Genomic DNA, 19398 nt, shown 5'->3' with positions numbered 1-19398 from the left:
CCCCAGACCTCTCCGGCCTTCACAGGCCGTGATACAACTATCACTCGGTACCGAGCTCCCTTGACCAGGCAGGCTTACGCACTGAGATGAGGTCTATTTGCTGGCATTCCTCTCGCTAAAGAGAGGACCCACAGAGATACACGATTGCAGTAATGCTTCCCTTCCTGCAGGAGAGTTTGAGCGCAGGCTGTCCCCTCGACACTCCAAGTATATGCCGCGGCTTCGCCGCATATCACATGCAGTAGATGGAGCAAAGTAGGTAAGCATTCTCTGGTCGTGAGGTTTCACAGAGGTGCCCAGAACGCACCCCATACCCTCTTGGGACCTTCCCGTCGCCTTCAGAGCCGTGGGACGCTCCTATTGAGCCATTGGCCTCAGTCGAGCTAACATTCCTGTCATCAAGACAGCGCTCCTGACCGCCCTGGCTCCCGTTAAGAGGGCAGGAGACCTACAAGTTTTCTCTGTCAAGTAACACCTCATACCCTCTGGGACCCCCCCATCGCCTTTCAGGGCCACGGGTTGCTCCTTAAGAGCCATGGGCCTCAGTCGAGTTAGAATTCCTGTCATTAAGACAGCACTCCTGACTGCCCTGGCTTCCTTTAAGAGGGTGGGGTACCGACAAGCTCAGGTTCCTCGGGGGTGCTTAGCAAAAATAACACCTCATACCTCTTGGACCTCCCCGTCGCCTTTCAGGGCCGCGGGTCGCTCCATCGGAGCCACTGGCCTCAGTCGAGCTAAAATTCCTGTCATTAAGACAGCGCTCCTGACTGCCCTGGCTCCCATTAAGAGGGCCTACATGCGTCTCTGCCAGCAAAGTGTGTTGAGAAATTCGGGCCCGGCGTTTTCCACGTTACCGTCGAGACCCCGGCCCGGTGCCCAAGGTTCCCACCACGCCTTTCCGCGATCAGGTGGTGAACCTGCAAGCTCTGCCCCGGAGGAGGCAGACCCAGCCTTGCGATGTTGTGTCGTTAAATATGTGAAACTTGAATCACTCGGCACTTCAGCCGCACCAGCAGCTTCATCTGCCTCGGGATTCAGCAGAAAGGGAATGCTCCCCGAACTGAGGTTGGCTAACTGGGTGGTAGATGCCTTCTCCCTGTTATACTCAGGGACAGCCGTGATCCTTGGTTCATGGCACCTCACCAGCAGATGTAAAACCGGAAGCTGCGGGCTGGGCGACACCCCACCTTCGCTTGGTTCTACAACCTTGCGTAGAGGCCGTTCTCCCGTGTCCTAATATAAGGACTCACAGGTGAGCGGGAAGACCGGCTGGTGTCGGCTTGCGGCGCCATTCCCACATGGATCCGTGCGCTATTTTCCAGTATGTTCCCTCCAGCGAACCCTGGGTCCTCCTGCCCCGCAGTCAGGGCTAGGCGCGGAGTAGCCCTGCACTGTGATCCTGCCTGGGTCTCCTTCGCCCCGCAGGTTGTGGCTTAGTTTTTTATTATTCCAGCGGAGGAGACCGCTGTTTCCCTCGTGTATCCCTAAAAACCTTTATGGATATATTGAATTATTCTCATTTCCACATGTAAAGATTTCATGTGCTCCGCCCCCCCAACCCATGCTTCAGTTACAACTGGCATCCCTGGAAGGGTCCCCTCAGGGCGTTGGGAAGGGGTTACGTTACACTTCGCCTGTCGGCACGTATACTTGTCAGCACGTGAAGTTGTTGCGTAACGCGGCGTCAGGGTCGTGGCCTTTTCCATAGGGCTAGTTCCCATGTAACGTCGAAGTGATTCGACTGAAGGGGAACGTCTAGGTTACGAGGTAACCCACGTTCCCTGAAGGAGGGAACGGAGACGTTACATTCCCCTGCCACGCCCCTGGCGTCGCGCTGACGCCGGCTTGACGGCTCTTCAGCGAAAACCTGTTTGAGTGATGCGCGCCGCCATCTTATATACCCGTATGTACGGGGGAGTGGCCGACGCGCACGTCCACTCGCCAATTTGCAATTGGCCTTTTTATATAAGGCTCAGAGATGATCGGTCTCTCAGGCGAGATCCCCATGTAACGTCTCCGTTCCCTCCTTCAGGGAACGTGGGTTACCTTCGTAACCTAGACGTAATGAAACCATTTTATGCATTTAGTAATTTTTATTGTTTTTTTGTCTTTTTTTAGCTTTTGTTTTAAACATGTAGATAGCTTTTATTCATTTTCATTTTAGTTATTTTAGTATATCAAGTAAAATTTATTAAATTATATATATATATATATATATATATATATATATATATATATATATATATATATAGCTTTTGTTTTCGTTATTTTAGCATATCAAGTTAAATTAAATGAAATTTGAAATGTTTTTATTTTATTTTATTTTATTTCAAAAACAAAACAAATTTAAATTAAAAGAAATCTAAAAACAAATTTATTTATTTTTTAAACGTATTCAAAATAATGAAAGCCATTTTATGCATTTAGTATTTTTTGGTCTTTTTCTGTAGTTTTAGTTAATTTAGTATATCAAGTTAAATTAATTGAATTTTATTTCATGATTTAATTTTTATGAAAGTAAAGAAAGCCATTTTATCAATTTAATTGTAGTTAACTATAATAACTGAATGATCAGTTTAATCAGTTTTAATTGTTGAGTGGGTGTATTATTATTATTATATACTGGTGTCAATCATTAGGTTAACAAAACGATCAGATTATGTGTATTTCCAAACTATTTCTATTGTACAAACAAATCGAATTATTACATTTTTGACGTAATACTTAAAAATTTAGAAAAACTGGATGCACATCCATTTATCAGCTTAATTTTTATTTGTGTAAAATTAAATATGGCATCAGCCCTGAATATGAAGTTTCATAATCTAATTTTACATTATAATCAGTGCATTAATAAATAAAAGGAGTTAAATTGGCTCCAGCTGACTGTAACTGCAGTTGTATGGTGTAAAAGTCATGCGGTGAGAACAAATGATGCATATGAGAGAGGAGTGAGAGTTATACATGAACCTCTTCTATGGTTCCTATTCCTATGGCACTGCCACGCCGTCCATATTTACTGGGACTTTTGCCTGGGACAAGCAATGACTGCACAGAGCCCACAGAGAAAGAGAGAGAACGAGATAAATCATGAGTCCATGCAGCAGGTTATGTGTTATACAAACAAAGTAGTCTACAAACATCTGCTGGAGAGACAGTCATCAAAGCATGAACAGCAAGAAAACGAGCTGTCATGAACACAACAGAGTAGCCACACAAGGAAAAAAGGGCCGGAGTAGCCTCAGCAGGTATGGGGACCTGTGAAGGACAAGAAAGCTGAAGTAGGAGCACACAGCACACAATTGAAGACAACGGGACAGCTGACATTTGAACTCAAGTTAGTCAGGTTAACATTACTGGAACAGGTTAGTCCGACAAGAAAGTTCATATCATGCGGTTAAATAAACATTTCTGCAATGTTTTGGTACCTGAACTCTTATTAATTGGGCCAGATGTAACATCAAAGGATGTTTTTATTTACAATAAAATTGTACAAAAAAATTACAAAAATAAAATGGTACAAAAAATACAAACAGAACTGTAAATATATAAAAAAAACTTTGTATAACTTCAATTTTACTATTATGTTAATAATTTTGCATTGCATTGGACCTGAATTTCAGTGTAATTTTAAAGTTTTTTATTTACTTTGTTATTAATTTTGCTTATTATTGGACCTATACACTTTGCAGTTTCAATGTGTTTTCCACATGTTTTTATTTACAATAAAATAAAATTGCATAAAAATAAATAAAATAAAAACTACAACAAAAAAAGTTTGTACAGGTAATACAAAAAATAAATAAAAACAATTTACCAAAAAATATTTTTTTAATTTTAAAATAATTAATCATTTTGATAATCACTGATGAAAACTACAACAAAATAGAAATGTACCAATATTACAAAAAATATTAAATAAAAAAGAATTTGCAAAACTTTTAATGTACTACCCAGTTTATATTAATAATTGTGGATTTATTTGGACCTATGCACATCTCAGTGTGATTTACAGATGTTTTTATTTACAATAAAATAAAATTGCACAAAAAATTATTAAAATAAAAATCACAACAAAAAAGTTTGCACAGATAATACAAAAAAAGTATTAATTTTAAAATATTTAATAATTCTGATAATCACTGATGAAAACTACAACAAAATAGCAATGTACAAATATTACAAAACATATTACATAAAAAGGAATTTGCAAAACTTTTAATGTACTACCCAGTTTATGTTAATAATTGTGCATTTATTTGGACCTATGCAAGTTTCAGTGTGATTTACAGATGTTTTTATTTACAAAAAAAATTGCACAACAATTTAAAACAACAACAAAAAAACAGTACAGCAAATTAGAAAAACATTAAACAGAAAGAGAATTTACAAAACGTAATTTTCCTATCCAGTTTATGTTAATAATTTTGAATATTATTGATAAAATAAAAACTACAACAAAAACATACAAATTATACAAAAATATTAAAAATGAATTTACAAAACTTAATTTTACTACTTATGTTAATAATTTTGCATATCATTGATAACATACAAAACTACAACAAAATAAAAATGTACAGATACAAAAGATATTAAATAATAAAGAATTTACAAAACATGTCATCAATAAAATGAAAACTACAACTAAATAATAATGTAGAAATAATACCAAAGTTACTAAATACAAAAATTTCACAAAACTGTAAATTTTACTATCCAGTTTGTGTTAATAATTTTGCATATATCTGATAAAATAAAAACTACAACTAAATAAAAATTTGCAAACAATACAAAAAATATTAAATAAAAAATCATTTATTTGAACCTATGGAAGTTTCAGAATGATTTTTTTTTATTAATTTTGCATATTGTTGGACCTATACACTTCAGTGTTTTACAGATATTTTTATTTACAATTTTTTTTTACAAAAACAAATGTAAAAAAAAACTACAACAAAATAAAAATGTACAAATAATACAAAAATATACAAAAATGTTAATTTTACTATCCATTTTATGTTAATAAGTTTGCATATCATTGGGCAATATTTAGTGTTTAAAGTTTTTATTTAGTTTATGTTATTAATTTTTAATTTTGCATAATGTTAAACCTATACGCTTTACAATTTTAATGTTTCACAATGTTTTTTTTACAATAAAATAAAATAGTACAAAACAAATAAAATAAAAGCTCCAAAAAAAAAAAAAAAAGAATTTAGAAAACTGTTAATTTTGCTATCCAGTTTATGTTAATAATTGTACATATCACTAGACCTATGCAAGATTCAGTGAGATTTTAAAGTAGTTTTTATTTACTTTATGTTATTAATTTTACGTATTGTTTACGTATATACACTTTGCAGTTTCAATGTGTTTCACAGATGTTTTCATTTATCAATGGCCTTATTTGTTCTGACTTAATCACCATAGGGTGATGAATCACTAAACACGACTTCACCTGTAACTAACACCTGGGACTAAATTCCCAATAGCAAAATACTATTTGTGCTAAATTCTCAGTCTTTATTCTCCATTTCATAACCTGTGTGAAGGTCAGAACGTCCATTTGGCTGACACGGCATACGACAGCGCTATAAATAACAGAAACATTAACTGTGACAGAGACACTGCTCAGTAACTCCGAAGTCTGTTCCAGCGCGAGTCCCTGTGGGGAAAGTGGGATTTCACTCGACTCATATGAGCTGTGCTCACGAGGGGTGCTGGCATGACTTAGCATGGCTCTCAGTGTGTAATAGTCCCCAGGGCAAGGAGCAGCACCATAAGAGCCGCTGCGCTTGACGGAACAAGAGCTGGCTACACTTAAGCTGTGCAAGCATTATACTTACCAACAGGACACCTGCATATTAAAACGTTAGCACAGCAGAATCCATTCAGCATGCACACACATAAATATGTAACTCTCCCAGCAGGTCCGTATGTGGTGCTGATCCTGTGGGGGATGTGGTAAGGTCAAAACATTCACAACAATCTTTATACTAACACTGCTGCAGGCTGCCTTAGCCTACTTCAGAATCAGATAATATTCATTCCTGAGAGACACTGCAAGGAAAATAACAAAATAACATCTCATATGACCCCTTTGTAGACTATCTGACAGCATTGCATTCCCTCATGAGCAACATGCAACACATTCAAGACCACTTTCTGTCATGCACTCCTCAGAAGACCTCATCTTCACCATAACACACACTCACACCTCCTATGATTATAACGGGTTAAAAAAATAACAGTCTTCTCTGGGGAAAGCACAAATTCATATATCATGCTTTTGGGTTAATGACTCATTAATGACAAAAACCTGTACATTTTTTTATAAAAACCTGTTCAAAAGTTTACATACACTTGATTCTTAATACTGTGTTGTTACCTAAATGATCCACAACTGTGTATTTTTTTTAGTGATAGCTGTTCATGAGTCCTTTGTTTGTCCTGAACACAGTTAAACTGCCTGCTGTTCTTCAGAAAAATCCTTCAGGTCTCACAAATTCTTTGGTTTTTCAGCATTTTGGTGTATTTGAACCCTTTTCAACAATGACTGTATGATTTTGAGATCCATCTTTTCATGCTGAGAACAACTGAGGGACTCATATGCAACTATTACAGAAAGTTAAAACGCTCACTCATGCTTCAGAAGAAAAACTATGCATTAAGAGCCGGGGGTGTAAACTTTTGAACAAAATAAAGATGAGTACATTTTTTCTTATTTTGCCTAAATATCATATTTATTTCATTCGGGGCTGTCCTTTAGAAGCTACAGAAGATACTTGCAGAAGTCAAAATAATGTAAATTTACCTTTATCTTCAAATTTCAGCCCCGGCTATTAATGCATCAAGTTTCCTTCTGAAACATCAGTGAGCTTATCATAGAAGAGGTGTATTCAAATCATTAAATCTATGGATTACATTTATAATAAATTAATAGATAGGAGCTTCATGTCATTGACCCTTTTAACTCAAGAAATACTAACTCTTGCTAGAGCAGCGAACATGAGCAAGACCAGTGCATTTAAGTGACCCTTTTAAGAAACCTTCTTGAGGTAAACTGTCAAACCTCCAGTGAATAAGATCAGTGGCTGCAGAGATGACAGACAAAAAGCATGATGGGAATGAGGAAAAATGTTAAGGGACTGGTGCATTAGGGAAATTATTAATTAAATAGAAGTTGGTTGATTATTTCATCTTCATTGTTCTTGTTTTGTTCTTAGTTTGGGAACTCAGAGCATCTGTGCATTTGCTTAACTTTCAGTGGAATCAGGAATTAGTGAAGTATGTGTAGCCAGGACTGGGATTTTACCTCATAGTGGAGGGAAGTGAGGGAACTAACATAGTTTAGGCCCATTGGAAATCCAGTAGGGCAGGGGGGTTACTTACTATCCCAGGGGGTTTGGGGGTCTCTGGTGAATGGTGGTTGTTGTTGTTGTGGGTGAAACTGCCGCTGTGACTATTGGAGACTGTGTACTTCCTGATATTGAGGCCCATGGTGTCCAGAGACTGGCTCCTGCTGCGGATCACCCGCTATAGCACAGGGAGAGATGAGGAGGAGACACGGTGAGCAGCAGCTGGTCAGGGAGGGCCAATGGACTGGGTCTGAAGCCAATGAATCAAGTAGCTAAAACGACCTGAGCAAAGAGTGGAGTTTTGTTCGGAAAAGAAAAAAGCAAGTGGCCGGAGGGAGGACGGAATGGTACGAAACTAGCAGGAAGTCACTATTGAAGCTAGCAACCATTAGAGGGCAAAACCGCCTGAGAGTGTTAATGGATATTGATTAAACATCACCCACAAAAGTGCCGCCTGATTTCAAAGGAAAATCCCAGAATCTCATAATCACAGATGAGCTGTGTCTATGCTAATGAGTTTGGCTGCTGAAGAAAAACTGTGAATTAGTAGTTGTGGAAGCAAGTACAATAGGACAGATAGTGAAAATGATTTATAAGAAGTCTGATTGATTGATTTTTTTTTATGTTTGGATGACCACAATCAATCTGTGAACACCATTGAATACCTTCAATTATAAACCCGGCTCTCATACTCATACACAAACTCATACAAATTGTTTGTCTGTTATGAATTATAGCTATGGAAAATTCAGTCTATTTGAAAAAAAAAAAAACTCTAAATACTCATCAGGCATAATGCTGCACATTACAGAGAAATATTAGTGTCGTGTATGATTAATCATGTACTACTGATTAATTTGCAAAGTATTTTAGAAAGCGAAACACTGTAGAGCATGTGAGATAACTTGTGCTAATAGGACTAATTAGTGTTAATTATAGTAATGAGTAATTTAATTTAGGTAGCATCAGTTACATCGCTTGGCAGCTGGAGTCATAAAGACACCGCTATCTAAATCCCAAAAGAGAAAAAATGCTACCGTTCATAAGAAATAATAGCAGCAAAATCAAAAAGACCAGTGGGAATCATAGTTATTATCATTAACTAAAACTAAAACCACACAAATGTTAAGTGAAATAAAATTTGGATACTAAAGTATTAAAATAACTAATCCTAAATTAAATAAAAACTAATACCAAATAGACATTAACACAACAAAATGACTAAAACTTGAACTTAAATAAAAACAGAAAATAAAATCTCATTTAAAATGTTAACAAAAATTATTATTTTTTTATATATATAATGTTATACAAATAAATGAATGACTCATCTCATGTCATGAAAAGATTCATGACCACAAACCAAATGCACCCCGTCCATCATTCACACACAAGCCACAGTAACGCTTCACAAACATCCCCATCCTCCTCTATTCTGGACGTTAGTGCCCTCACAGAGACCCCTAGAGCCCTGTGTCCTTGTGGATTACCTTGAAAGATTCAAAGAAGCCCCCTCCCCCTCCTCCTCCATTCTCCAGTTTGTCCTCCTCTCCTCCCAGCCCCATCATAGCCTGACTGTTAATGTGCAGCTCCTCATACAGCGTCTCCAGAAGGGCAGATCGGGTACGCTCCTGGTGATAGAAGTGGGATATTGTACTTGTATATAGACATAGTAAATACATTTGAATATAAGCAGTAAATGAATACTAGACGAGGCTTGTGAATTTATTTTAAAGGGACAGTTCTCCCCAAAAATGAAAATTCTGTTATTAATTACTCAGCCTCATGTCATTCCAAACCCATAAGACCTTTGTTCATCTTCAGAAAAAAATTAAGATATTTTTATAAATCCGAGGGTTTTCTGACCCTGCATAGACAGCAACACAACTGACATGTTCAAGACCCAGAAAGGCAGTAAGGACATTGTTAGTCCATTTGACATCAGTGGTTCAGCCTTAATTTAGATGAAGCTATGAGAATACTTTTTGTGCACAAAGACAATTTCCTCTCTTCTATGTCAGTCTTCGACGAGATTTTACAAGAATTCTCGCAGCTTTATAAAATTACAGTTGAACCACTGATGTCACATGGACTATTTTAACTATGTCCTTATCACCTTTTTAAATCTTGAACGTGTCAGTTGTGTTGCTGTCTATGCAGGGTCATAAAACTAAGTAAATTTGCGTTCCGAAGATAAACAAAGGTCTTGTGGGTTTGGAACGACATTAGGGTGAGTAATTAATGTCAGAATTTTCATTTTTGTGTAAGCTATCCCTTTAAGGACATTTACATTACATGTATGCATTTGTTAATCACATATATCATAAAATACATTTTATCAATACATCACCTTTGAAACTATACTGATTTCCGACAACTTAATGACACTCACCTCTAATTTGGCAAATTTTTCAGCTTTGTAACAAGCGTATTCAGCATTGATCAGTTTGCTAAGCAAGAATTCATGAAACTCTGGACCCTAAGAGAGGAAGAAAGGTGTAGAAAGAGATCAGATGAGAGAGATTAGTGAAAATTAGTGGTTCTTTTTTTGTTTTCGTAACATACACTACCATTTAAAAGATTCAAAATAAATTAGCACTTTTATTTAGCAGGGATGCATATAAAAAATCTATTAAAAAATGCTGTTCTTTTGTTCTTTATATTCATCAAAGAATTCTCGAAAAATAATATGGTCTCTAGATAAATATTAAGCAGCACAACTGTTATTTGCATGGAAATATTAATGATTAATGTTTCTTGATCACCAAATTGGTATATAATAATTATTTCTGAAGGATTACGTGACACTGAAATTCAAAGGAATAAATCACTGGAATAAATTACAAACTGCATTATTTTAAAATGTAATACTATTTCACAATATTACAGTTTTTACTGTATTTTAATCGAATAATGCAGCTTTGGTAAGCATAGGAGAGTTTCAAAAATGTTTACAAAAATCTTACTAACACCTAACTTTTGAAATGAACAGAATTGTATTTAATAGATACTCTTACCCTCAAATGCCACTTAAAGAGATAGTTCACCCAAAATGATAATTACCCTATGATTTACTCACCCTTAAGTCATCCTACAGTAGTATATGATGGCTATTATTCTGTAAAGCTTGAAAAGGCCAGGACATTTTTTAATATAACTGATTGTATTCGTCTGAACAAAGAAAGTCATGTTCACCTAGGATGGCTTGAGTGTGAGTAAATTGGGTATTTTTCATTATTTGGTGAACTTTCCCTTTAAAGAGCATTTGCTGTATATATTTCATCAATGCATTCCTTAATAACTGAACCCATGACCCTGATGTTGCAAGTGCAATGCATAAATACTCCATTTCCATTTATTTAGATTCATCAACTCACTTTCTTAAAAACGGCTGGGTTGGGGAGGGGTGGTCCGAAGAAGGGGACGTCATCTCTTGCTGTTACTGAAACCTAGATGATGACAAATACAAGTATCACTTACTGACTCACATACAAGTGTTACAGAAGCGTTAGATTGCAATAATACTGTGATGATGTACCTTGTAGAGAACGTTGTCAGAACAAGCATTTTCAACTTGCACCACTACATAGGCATGCAGGAAGTTGGAGGCAATCATATCTGGCACAAACGGAGTGTTCTCTTCTTGAAACACGATGGCCACAATGTCGTTTCCTATATGCCTCTTCCTTTGTAGCTGCAATAACAAAACAAGAGAGTTTAGTTTTTATAATCCTTCATTTAAAATCTCCTTATGTAAGAGTCTAGTACCAAACAGCTGTTACAGTGAGATTTCTTTGGCATAATTTAAAATGTATTACCAGCTTTAAAGTCAAAGAATAATTAAAAAAGTGGGTTCTGGATGCTGATTGGCTAAAACAGTGTTGCAGTGTACCTAAGGACAAACTATAGTACTGCATGAACTAAAACACTTTTCACCATAGTTTCATATAAAGCAAAGCATAAATAACTTAAATATGATATTTGAAAAATAACTCTTAGCAAAATTATAGAACAAGTATTGGTTAATCTGGCACCTGGTGCTAATTTACTATATGACAAACCCTATTTAATTGGCAGCATTCCTCCAATTTTCACTGAGATTGCAAGATGGTGGGCTGTTCTAAGTTGGCTGAAATCCTGCGACATGAAGTTGTTCAGATGAAAGCCTAAGGGATGACCATTTCAGCCATTGCAAGAGAATCTGGTCATTCCAAAATCTGTGATTTCTCAAATATTGCAGGTATACAATGACACTAATTTAATTACGTCTCCTAAAAAGGCTGGTCGGCCATGTAAGACAAATGTACAAGAAGACATGATAATGCAGAGAGTCTCAATGGGGAATTGGTTCAGCACTGCAGCTGGAATTGCTTGAAGTCATTCAACCAAGGATTTCTACACTTCCTACTAATTTCTGACAGCAGTAATTCTCCAAGATTTTAGCTGTAATCTTCTTTTGTGCTACAATGGTTACTGTTATCTAATTTTGATCACTGTGCTTTCCACAAAAAATTTTTTTGGAGATATTTTATCAAACATGTTACCATATATGTACAGATAATACTCCTTCAAATTTTAAGCGATGAAGATTAACAATATTTCAGAAAACAACAAGTATTTATATATTGTTCTCTAATTTTGATTATTTTTACAGTTAAAATGTTTGGGGTCTATAAGAATATTTTAATGTTTTTAAAAGTCTCTTATGCTCACCTAGGCTGCATTATTTGATCAAAATACAAATAAATTAAAACATTTATTTGCAATATTTTAATATCTCATTAAAATAAAAATTTTAAAGTATTTAAAATGTTAACTTATTGGTGTGATTGCAAAGCAGAATTTTCAGCATCATTACTTTCAGTCTTTTAAGTCACATGTAGCTTCAGAAATCATTCTAATATGCTGATGTTCTGTTCAAGAAACATTTTTATCATTATTATCAATATTTAAAACAGTTCAGTGCATTTTTTTAGGATTCTTTGATGAATAGAAAGATCCAAAGATCAGCATTCATCTAAAATAAAAAGCTTTTGTAACATTATACATTATACTATTTAAAAGCTTGGAGTCAGTATAATTCTTTTTTATTGTTGGGAAAAGTGATAATAAAGACATTTATTATATTACAAAATATTTCTATTTCAGATAAATACTGTTCTAAAAACTTTCTATTATTTAAAGAAACCTGAAAAATTCTACTTAGCTGTTTTCAACATAATGATAATGTTTTTTGAACGGCATATCAGAATATTAGAATGATTTCTGAAGAATCATGTGACTGGAGTAATGATGCTAAAAATAGAGATAAAATACACTGCAGCTCAGAAGTTTTGGATCATTAAGATTTTAATGTTTTTTTTTTTTAAAAGTATCTTATGCTCATCAAAGTTCCATTTATTTGATCAACAATACAGAAAAAATAATATTATGAATTATTATTCCAATTCAAAATATCAGTTTTCTATTTTAATATACTTTAGAATATAATTTATTTCTGTAATGAAAAGCTGACTTTTTTATCAGCCATTACTCCAGTCCTCAGTGTCACATGATCCTTCAAAAATCATTCTAATATACTGATTTATTACTTTTATTGGAATTAATGTTGGAAACAGTTGTGCTGCTTAATATTTTTAATATTTTTGTCATACTTTTTTCAGAAGTTAAAAAGAACAGCATTTATTCAAAATATAAATCTTTTCTAACAAGTCTCTACTATCACTTTTTATCAATTTAACACCCTTGCTGAATAAAAGTATTAATTTCTTTCAAGGAAAGAAAAAAAAAACGGTAGTGTATATTGTTACAAAAGATTTCTATTTTAAATAAATGCTGTAAAAAGTATCACAGGTTCCAAAAAATATTAAGCAGCACAACTGTTTCCAACACTGATAATAAGGATCATGTGACACTAAAGACTGGAGCAATGATGCTGAAAATTCAGCTTTGCATCATAGGAATAAATTATATTTTAAAATATATTAAAATAGAAAACCACAATTTTAAATTGCAAAAATATGTCAAAATATTACAGTTTTTTCTGTATTTTTAATCAAATAAACACAGCCTTGATGAGCAGAAAACTCTCTTTTAGAAAGCATTAGAAATCTTACTGATCCCAAACTTTTGAGCGGCAGTGTATATTCAAATAGAAAAAACTATTATTTTAAATAGTAATAATATTTCAAAATTTTACCATTTTTGCTATACTTTGGATCACATAAATGCAGGCTTGGTGAGAAGAAAAACATTAAAATCTTACTGTCCAAAAACTTTTGACGTAGTGTACTGTAAATATATTCAAAGTATAGCACAGCATCTTGCACTTTACTGATTAGGAATCAAACAAGCCAGCCAAAACATATTTGATGTAATATACGAACCCACACTTGCAACAAGTGTCGTTAATCGCTCTTCTGGCTGACATCTGATGATAAATTCCATTAATTTTAGAGGTTTAATTTCTGTGTCAATGATGCCATGTGCTGAAGTTGTTTTTCACAACATGTCTCAACAGATGGCTGGCAAGGGCAAACACAGAGGTTGCTGCCGCTCATTTAAACACGGACATCAGTTCACCAACTCGATCTGCTGTCAGCCTCCAATCACTGCAGAGCGTGTGCACACATGACAGTGAGAGAGAGGAGGAGCGCGCTTCATGTGTTCTAAATGTAGAAGATTCCCTGAGGAGTGAGCTCTAAAAACACTCTTCCTCAGAGGACGCAGCGCTGCCAGTGAAGGTGCAGAATAAAGGTCACTTTGTGAGTCAACAATCATCTGCCAGCACATCAGCAGTGTGTGGCTGCAGAAAAACAGCATCTGTCCCAGTGCTAAGGAATGGATTTCTCCCCTCCTGTCAATCCAGATGGCTTATACCTATGTGGCTTTTTTTTATTTTGCATTAGAACAAATCTACAAAGACGGATATTCAGAGACAACTGATTATATTTTGTCACACTAATGCTTAGCACAGTTGAAACAGTTGTAAGCAAGGAAAACATATGTGTTATTAGTGACCCTCTCACTGTCTGTTGTGAGTACCTGCTGTGTATCGCCCTCTGTGTAAGGCAGCTTAGTTGACACGTGGAACATGATCTCCTTGTTGTGGAAATTGTGGTACACAGATTCAGAGCCTGTCTGTCCATGTGTCACATCCAATCCTCCACGAAACCTAGTAGAAGAAAGCATATTCAAGGATTCAGCAGTCAAACATGAAGGCTATCGTTAGCATTACATTTAACAGAGACAATCAATCTAAGATATAGAAGGTTACATACTGCAAGAACATTCTATTTTTTTTAACACAATGTTATTACAGCACGAAAACCTGTGTTTTATTATTCAGTAATAAATAATATAGTCACTCACTAAAATTAAAGAATAAATTATTGATTTTGCATACTTTTGCAAAAGTATTTATTATATTTTATTTAAAAATGCATTATATTTTTTAGTAATATTTTGTATATATTATTAATACTTTATAAAATATAAAATTTTTACCTTTCATATATTTTATTGAAATATAATATATTTTTATATCTTTTAAGTTTTCCTTTTTTTGTATTTATTTTATTTTATTTTATTTTAAGTTTTCTGTCTTATATTTAAATGTTATTTTACTTTATTTCACCTTTATTTAAATTAACAAAAAAGTTTTCTATCTAATATTTATTTTTTATTTTATTTAATTATTTCATTTTACCTTTACTTAAATTAACAGATTTTTTTATTTGATAGTTTCTGGTTAATAACAACACTTTTTTTTTTTTTTTTTAGTTTTTTTTTTAGTTTTTAGTTTTAGTTAATAACAACACGTCCAGTTCTACTCAAAAATATTACACATTATTTCATTTTTAAATGCAATCTACCTGAATAAATCATGTAAATCTCCTAAATTATTTAATCTATGACACAATACATTTAATATTATTAGTGAAATGTGCTTATTGTTAATATTTGTAATATTTTATAATATATATTTGATATTTTACAATTATAAATATTTGATTAAAAATTATATTTTTTTTAAGTTTTCATTTTATTTGTATTAAGTTTTAGTAATTTTATGTGCTTGTCATTTTTATCAGTTTTTGTTTTTATTTAAATATTTTTCTCAGCCTTAAAATGTCATTCATTTTTAGTAGTCATTTTAGTAACATTTTCAGTTAGGTGCCAATGAAATATTTATAATTTAATTTTTTTTAAGTTTTCTATATAATATTTAAATTTTATGTTATTTTATTTTATTTCACCTTTATTTAAATTAACCATTTAAATTTTTGTTAATTTTAGTTAACTGGTTTAGTCTAGTTTAATCAGATGATTTTAGAAGTTTTAAGCACAAACACAAATCACATTTTCTGTGATTTAGAGGTTCAAACAATGCAGAAAGTTTGTCCAAATAAACAACGCTCTAAGAAAGTGCCATTCATTCTTAGTGAAATCTCTCCTCAGAAGTCCACAAATAAAAACTCCAACATCCAAAGCTTCTATCTTAATTAATTCATGCTGTTAAACATTTCATCTGGTGCGTCTACATCTCACTCATGCCGTAGAGAGAGAGAAAGAGCCGTTCTGTTTATAAGCATTACCCTTTGAAGTCATGGAGCTCGATTTTCTGTCCCAGAAACTCTAAAAACTCCACCAAAGCAGGACTCTCCTCGTTATTCCCAAACAACTCCTCTTCTGAGGTCTACATATATAAAAACACATAAAATGCTTAAAAGTTTCAAACAAACATTTGTATTTACTCTAGCAGTAGACACAATAACCCATCTTCAGGTACAATAAAAGGTCAACTCAACAAAGAAGCTTCATGCATTATCATTACTTCAATTACTGAACGAAATAACAAAGTAGATCAGCCTTTCACAAAAATAACAAGAACACATAATGACAGTGCTTTATGTCACAGCACAAAGCTTAAAATGAAACGAAGCAAGAGCATAAAAAAAACAAGAACATCTTGATGAGGACAAAAGCAAACTCTAAAATTAGCAAACCTAAATGGCTCATCATGAGTCAATTAGCTTGATGAAAATGTAAATTGTTCCCCTGAATAAATAGCCTCCCATTTAGAGTCAAAGAGGGCAAGCGGAAGTTTTGAGGGCTGATCTGTAAGGTGCGTTTCAGATGTGAGAACTGCCCACATTGGAAAGGTTGAGTGTGTAAACACACCGATCTGTGAGATGAAGAGGCTGTTCAAGCATATCTCGCAGCCTCCGCTATCATGCTAATACGCTAAGGGCGTTGCTGGCAAGCGTCCCCGAAGAGCCTCTCAGCCACCTCTCACTCTCTGCGGCCTTAAAAGTCAAGGATCTGCCATAATGCAATCAAAGCTCTCCTCTGGGAACAATAGCCTTGTGATTTTAATAAAAGAGAAATGAAGACAACGGCTTGATTGTTGTCTAAGCAGAGGAGCCATTGTGAGGTTGAGAGGAGGAAGGACTACTTTGTTAGTGGTTTGAATCGGATCAAAATCGAAGGTGTTGTTATATACAGTGGTGTGAAAAAGTGTTGGCCCCCTTCCTGATTTTTTATTTTTTTGCATGTTTGTCACACTTTAATGTTTCAGATCATCAAACAAATGTATATATGAATCAAAGATAAAACAAGTAAACACAACATTTTACATTTTTAAATGAAGGGTTTTTTTTATGAAGGGAAAAAAATCCAAACCCAAATGGCCCTGTGTGAAAGAGTGTTTGCGAAATAACTGTGGTTTTTCACACCTGTGTTCAGTTTCTCTAGCCACACCCAGGCGTGATTACTGCCACACCTGTTCGCAATCAAGACATCACTTAAATAGGACCTGCCTGACAAAGTGATGTAGACCAAAAGATCCTCAAAAGCTACACATCATGTTGAGATCCAAAGAAATTCAGGAACAAATGAGAAAGAAAGTAATTGAGATCTAGCAGGCTGGAAAAGGTTATAAAACCATTTCTTAAGCTTTGGGACTCCAGCGAACCACAGTGAGAGCCATTATCCACAAATAGCGAAAAAATGGAACAGTGGTGAACCTTCCCAGGAGTGGCTGGCCGACCAAAATTACCCCGAGTGCAGCGACGACTCATCCAAGAGGTCACATAAGACTCCACAACAACATCTAAAGAACTGCAGGCCTCTCTTGCCTCAATTAAGGTCAGTGTTTATGACTCCACCATAAGAAAGAGACTGGGCAAAAATGGCCTGCATGGCAGAGTTCCAAGACGAAAACCGCTGCTGAGCAAAAAGAACATAAAGGCTCATCTCAGTTCTGCCAGAACACATCTTGATGATCCCCAAGACTTTTGGGAAAATACTCTGTACACTAACGAGACAAAAGTTTAACTTTTTGGAAGGTGTGTGTCCCATTAAATCTGCCGTAAAAGTAACACAGCATTTCAGAAAAAGAACATCATACCAACAGTAAAATCTGGTGGTGGTAGTGTGAAGGTCTGGGGCTGTTTTGCTGCTTCTGGACCTGGAAGACTTGCTGTGATAAATGGAACCATGAATTCTGCTGACTACCAAAAAATCCTGAAGGACAATGTCCGGCCATCTGTTCGTGACCTCAAGCTGAAGTGAACCTGGGTTCTGCAGCAGGACAATGATCCAAAACACACCAGCAAATCCACCTCTGAATGGCTGAAGAAAAACAAAATGAAGACTTTGGAGTGGCCTAGTCAATGTCCTGACCTGAATCCTATTGAGATGCTGTGGCATGACCTTAAAAAGGTGGTTCATGCTCGAAAACCCTCCAATGTGGCTGAATTACAACAGTTCTGCCAAGATGAGTGGGCCAAAATTTCTGCACAGCAGACTCATTGCAGGTTATCGCAAACACTTGATTGCAGTTGTTGCTACAGTACTAAGGGTGGCCCATGTGGGTTTGGATTTTGTTTTCCCTTCATTATAAATTTTTTTATTCAAACACTGCATGTTTTGTTTACTTGTGATATCTCTGATTAATATTTAAATTAGTTTGATGATCTGAAACATTAAAGTGTGAGAAACATGCAAAAAAAATCAGGAAGGGGGCCAACACTTTTTCACACCACTGTAAATAAAGATGAATTATGATGGGGAGTTACAGCACTGATTTATGAGACTAAATGAGAGGAAATAGGTTGTGAAGAAGCTAACAGAGATAAAGCTTCCCGTGCGACTCACCTGTCCAAACTTCTGATAAATGACTCCAAACTTGAAGTTGTTGCTTATGACGTGTTCGTCGAAAGTGACGATGAGCCTGGAGGCCTGTGGGAGAGTAGATGTTTTCAATAGCATGATAAATGTCCTTTAGGTAGTGCATTGTCAACACCGCAAACCCTTGAGCAATACTTTCACACTGAAAACGAGCATATTTCCCAGTGCTATACTTTAATTAACCAGGATAAATGATTTAGGATTATGTGTTAATGAGTAAAGCGTATCACTCCTGTGCAGGTGGGTCATACAAAAAGATTGATTGTAATTGTATTGTGTAGGGTTGTGTACCTTTGGGTATAGCACAGGGAAAAATCGGTCCACGTTCACCTCTTCGCAGACGAGCTGATAATAAAGAAAAAAGAAAGCACATATTGATTCGTTCCTCATTCTCCTCATTTGATCTTGCAAAAGTGATGCAACACTATGGTCGTCTGTCCAGGCAGGACAGAACAGGCTCATGGGAGAGTGAGACAATCAGTCATGTCACTCGAAGAAAAGTGTGATGAATTGGAGGGCCTGAAAACAATAGTGCTGACCCCTTCACCTCCTCCGCGCTTGATTCACTCTCACCTTGGCCATCTGGACAATGTTGGGGAACTCGGTCAGACAAGATATTGGAATCACGTCGTGATATGTTTTCATTTTCGTTCTGTAAGAAAGAAAAAGACATTAGAAGACATAAGATTGAAGCTAAACAATGCTGCAAAAAAGTAATTTATCAAGGTATATATATAGTTAAAAGTTTACATACACCTTGCAGAATCTCCCTTTTGACCCTGTTCAAAACTTTACATACACCTAACTCCTAATACTGTGTTGTTACCTGAATGATCCACGGCTG

The 19398-nt window shown here is 35.4% G+C and overlaps 1 protein-coding gene across 1 annotated transcript in view; it reads right to left on the bottom strand.

Moving 5' to 3' along the window:
• Positions 1-19203, bottom strand: part of rap1gapa (RAP1 GTPase activating protein a) — a 29571-nt gene extending 10368 nt beyond the window's left edge. The window contains exons 1-11 of the mRNA XM_073822679.1: positions 19128-19203; positions 18846-18899; positions 18522-18605; positions 15959-16059; positions 14406-14535; positions 10900-11055; positions 10739-10810; positions 9754-9840; positions 8852-8992; positions 7396-7539; positions 2971-3048 (exon numbers count right to left, since the gene is read on the bottom strand). Of these exons, the coding sequence (XP_073678780.1) occupies positions 2971-3048; positions 7396-7539; positions 8852-8992; positions 9754-9840; positions 10739-10810; positions 10900-11055; positions 14406-14535; positions 15959-16059; positions 18522-18605; positions 18846-18899; positions 19128-19199 (1119 nt within the window). The 5' untranslated portion in view covers positions 19200-19203. The remainder of the gene's footprint in view (positions 1-2970; positions 3049-7395; positions 7540-8851; positions 8993-9753; positions 9841-10738; positions 10811-10899; positions 11056-14405; positions 14536-15958; positions 16060-18521; positions 18606-18845; positions 18900-19127) is intronic.
• Positions 19204-19398: the final 195 nt, after the last annotated feature.

This window comes from Garra rufa, chromosome 18, assembly GCF_049309525.1.
Source record: "Garra rufa chromosome 18, GarRuf1.0, whole genome shotgun sequence".
Classification (NCBI taxonomy): domain Eukaryota; kingdom Metazoa; phylum Chordata; class Actinopteri; order Cypriniformes; family Cyprinidae; genus Garra; species Garra rufa.
Note: the sequence above shows the minus strand (reverse complement) of the source record. Positions and strands in the feature narration are given on the sequence as shown.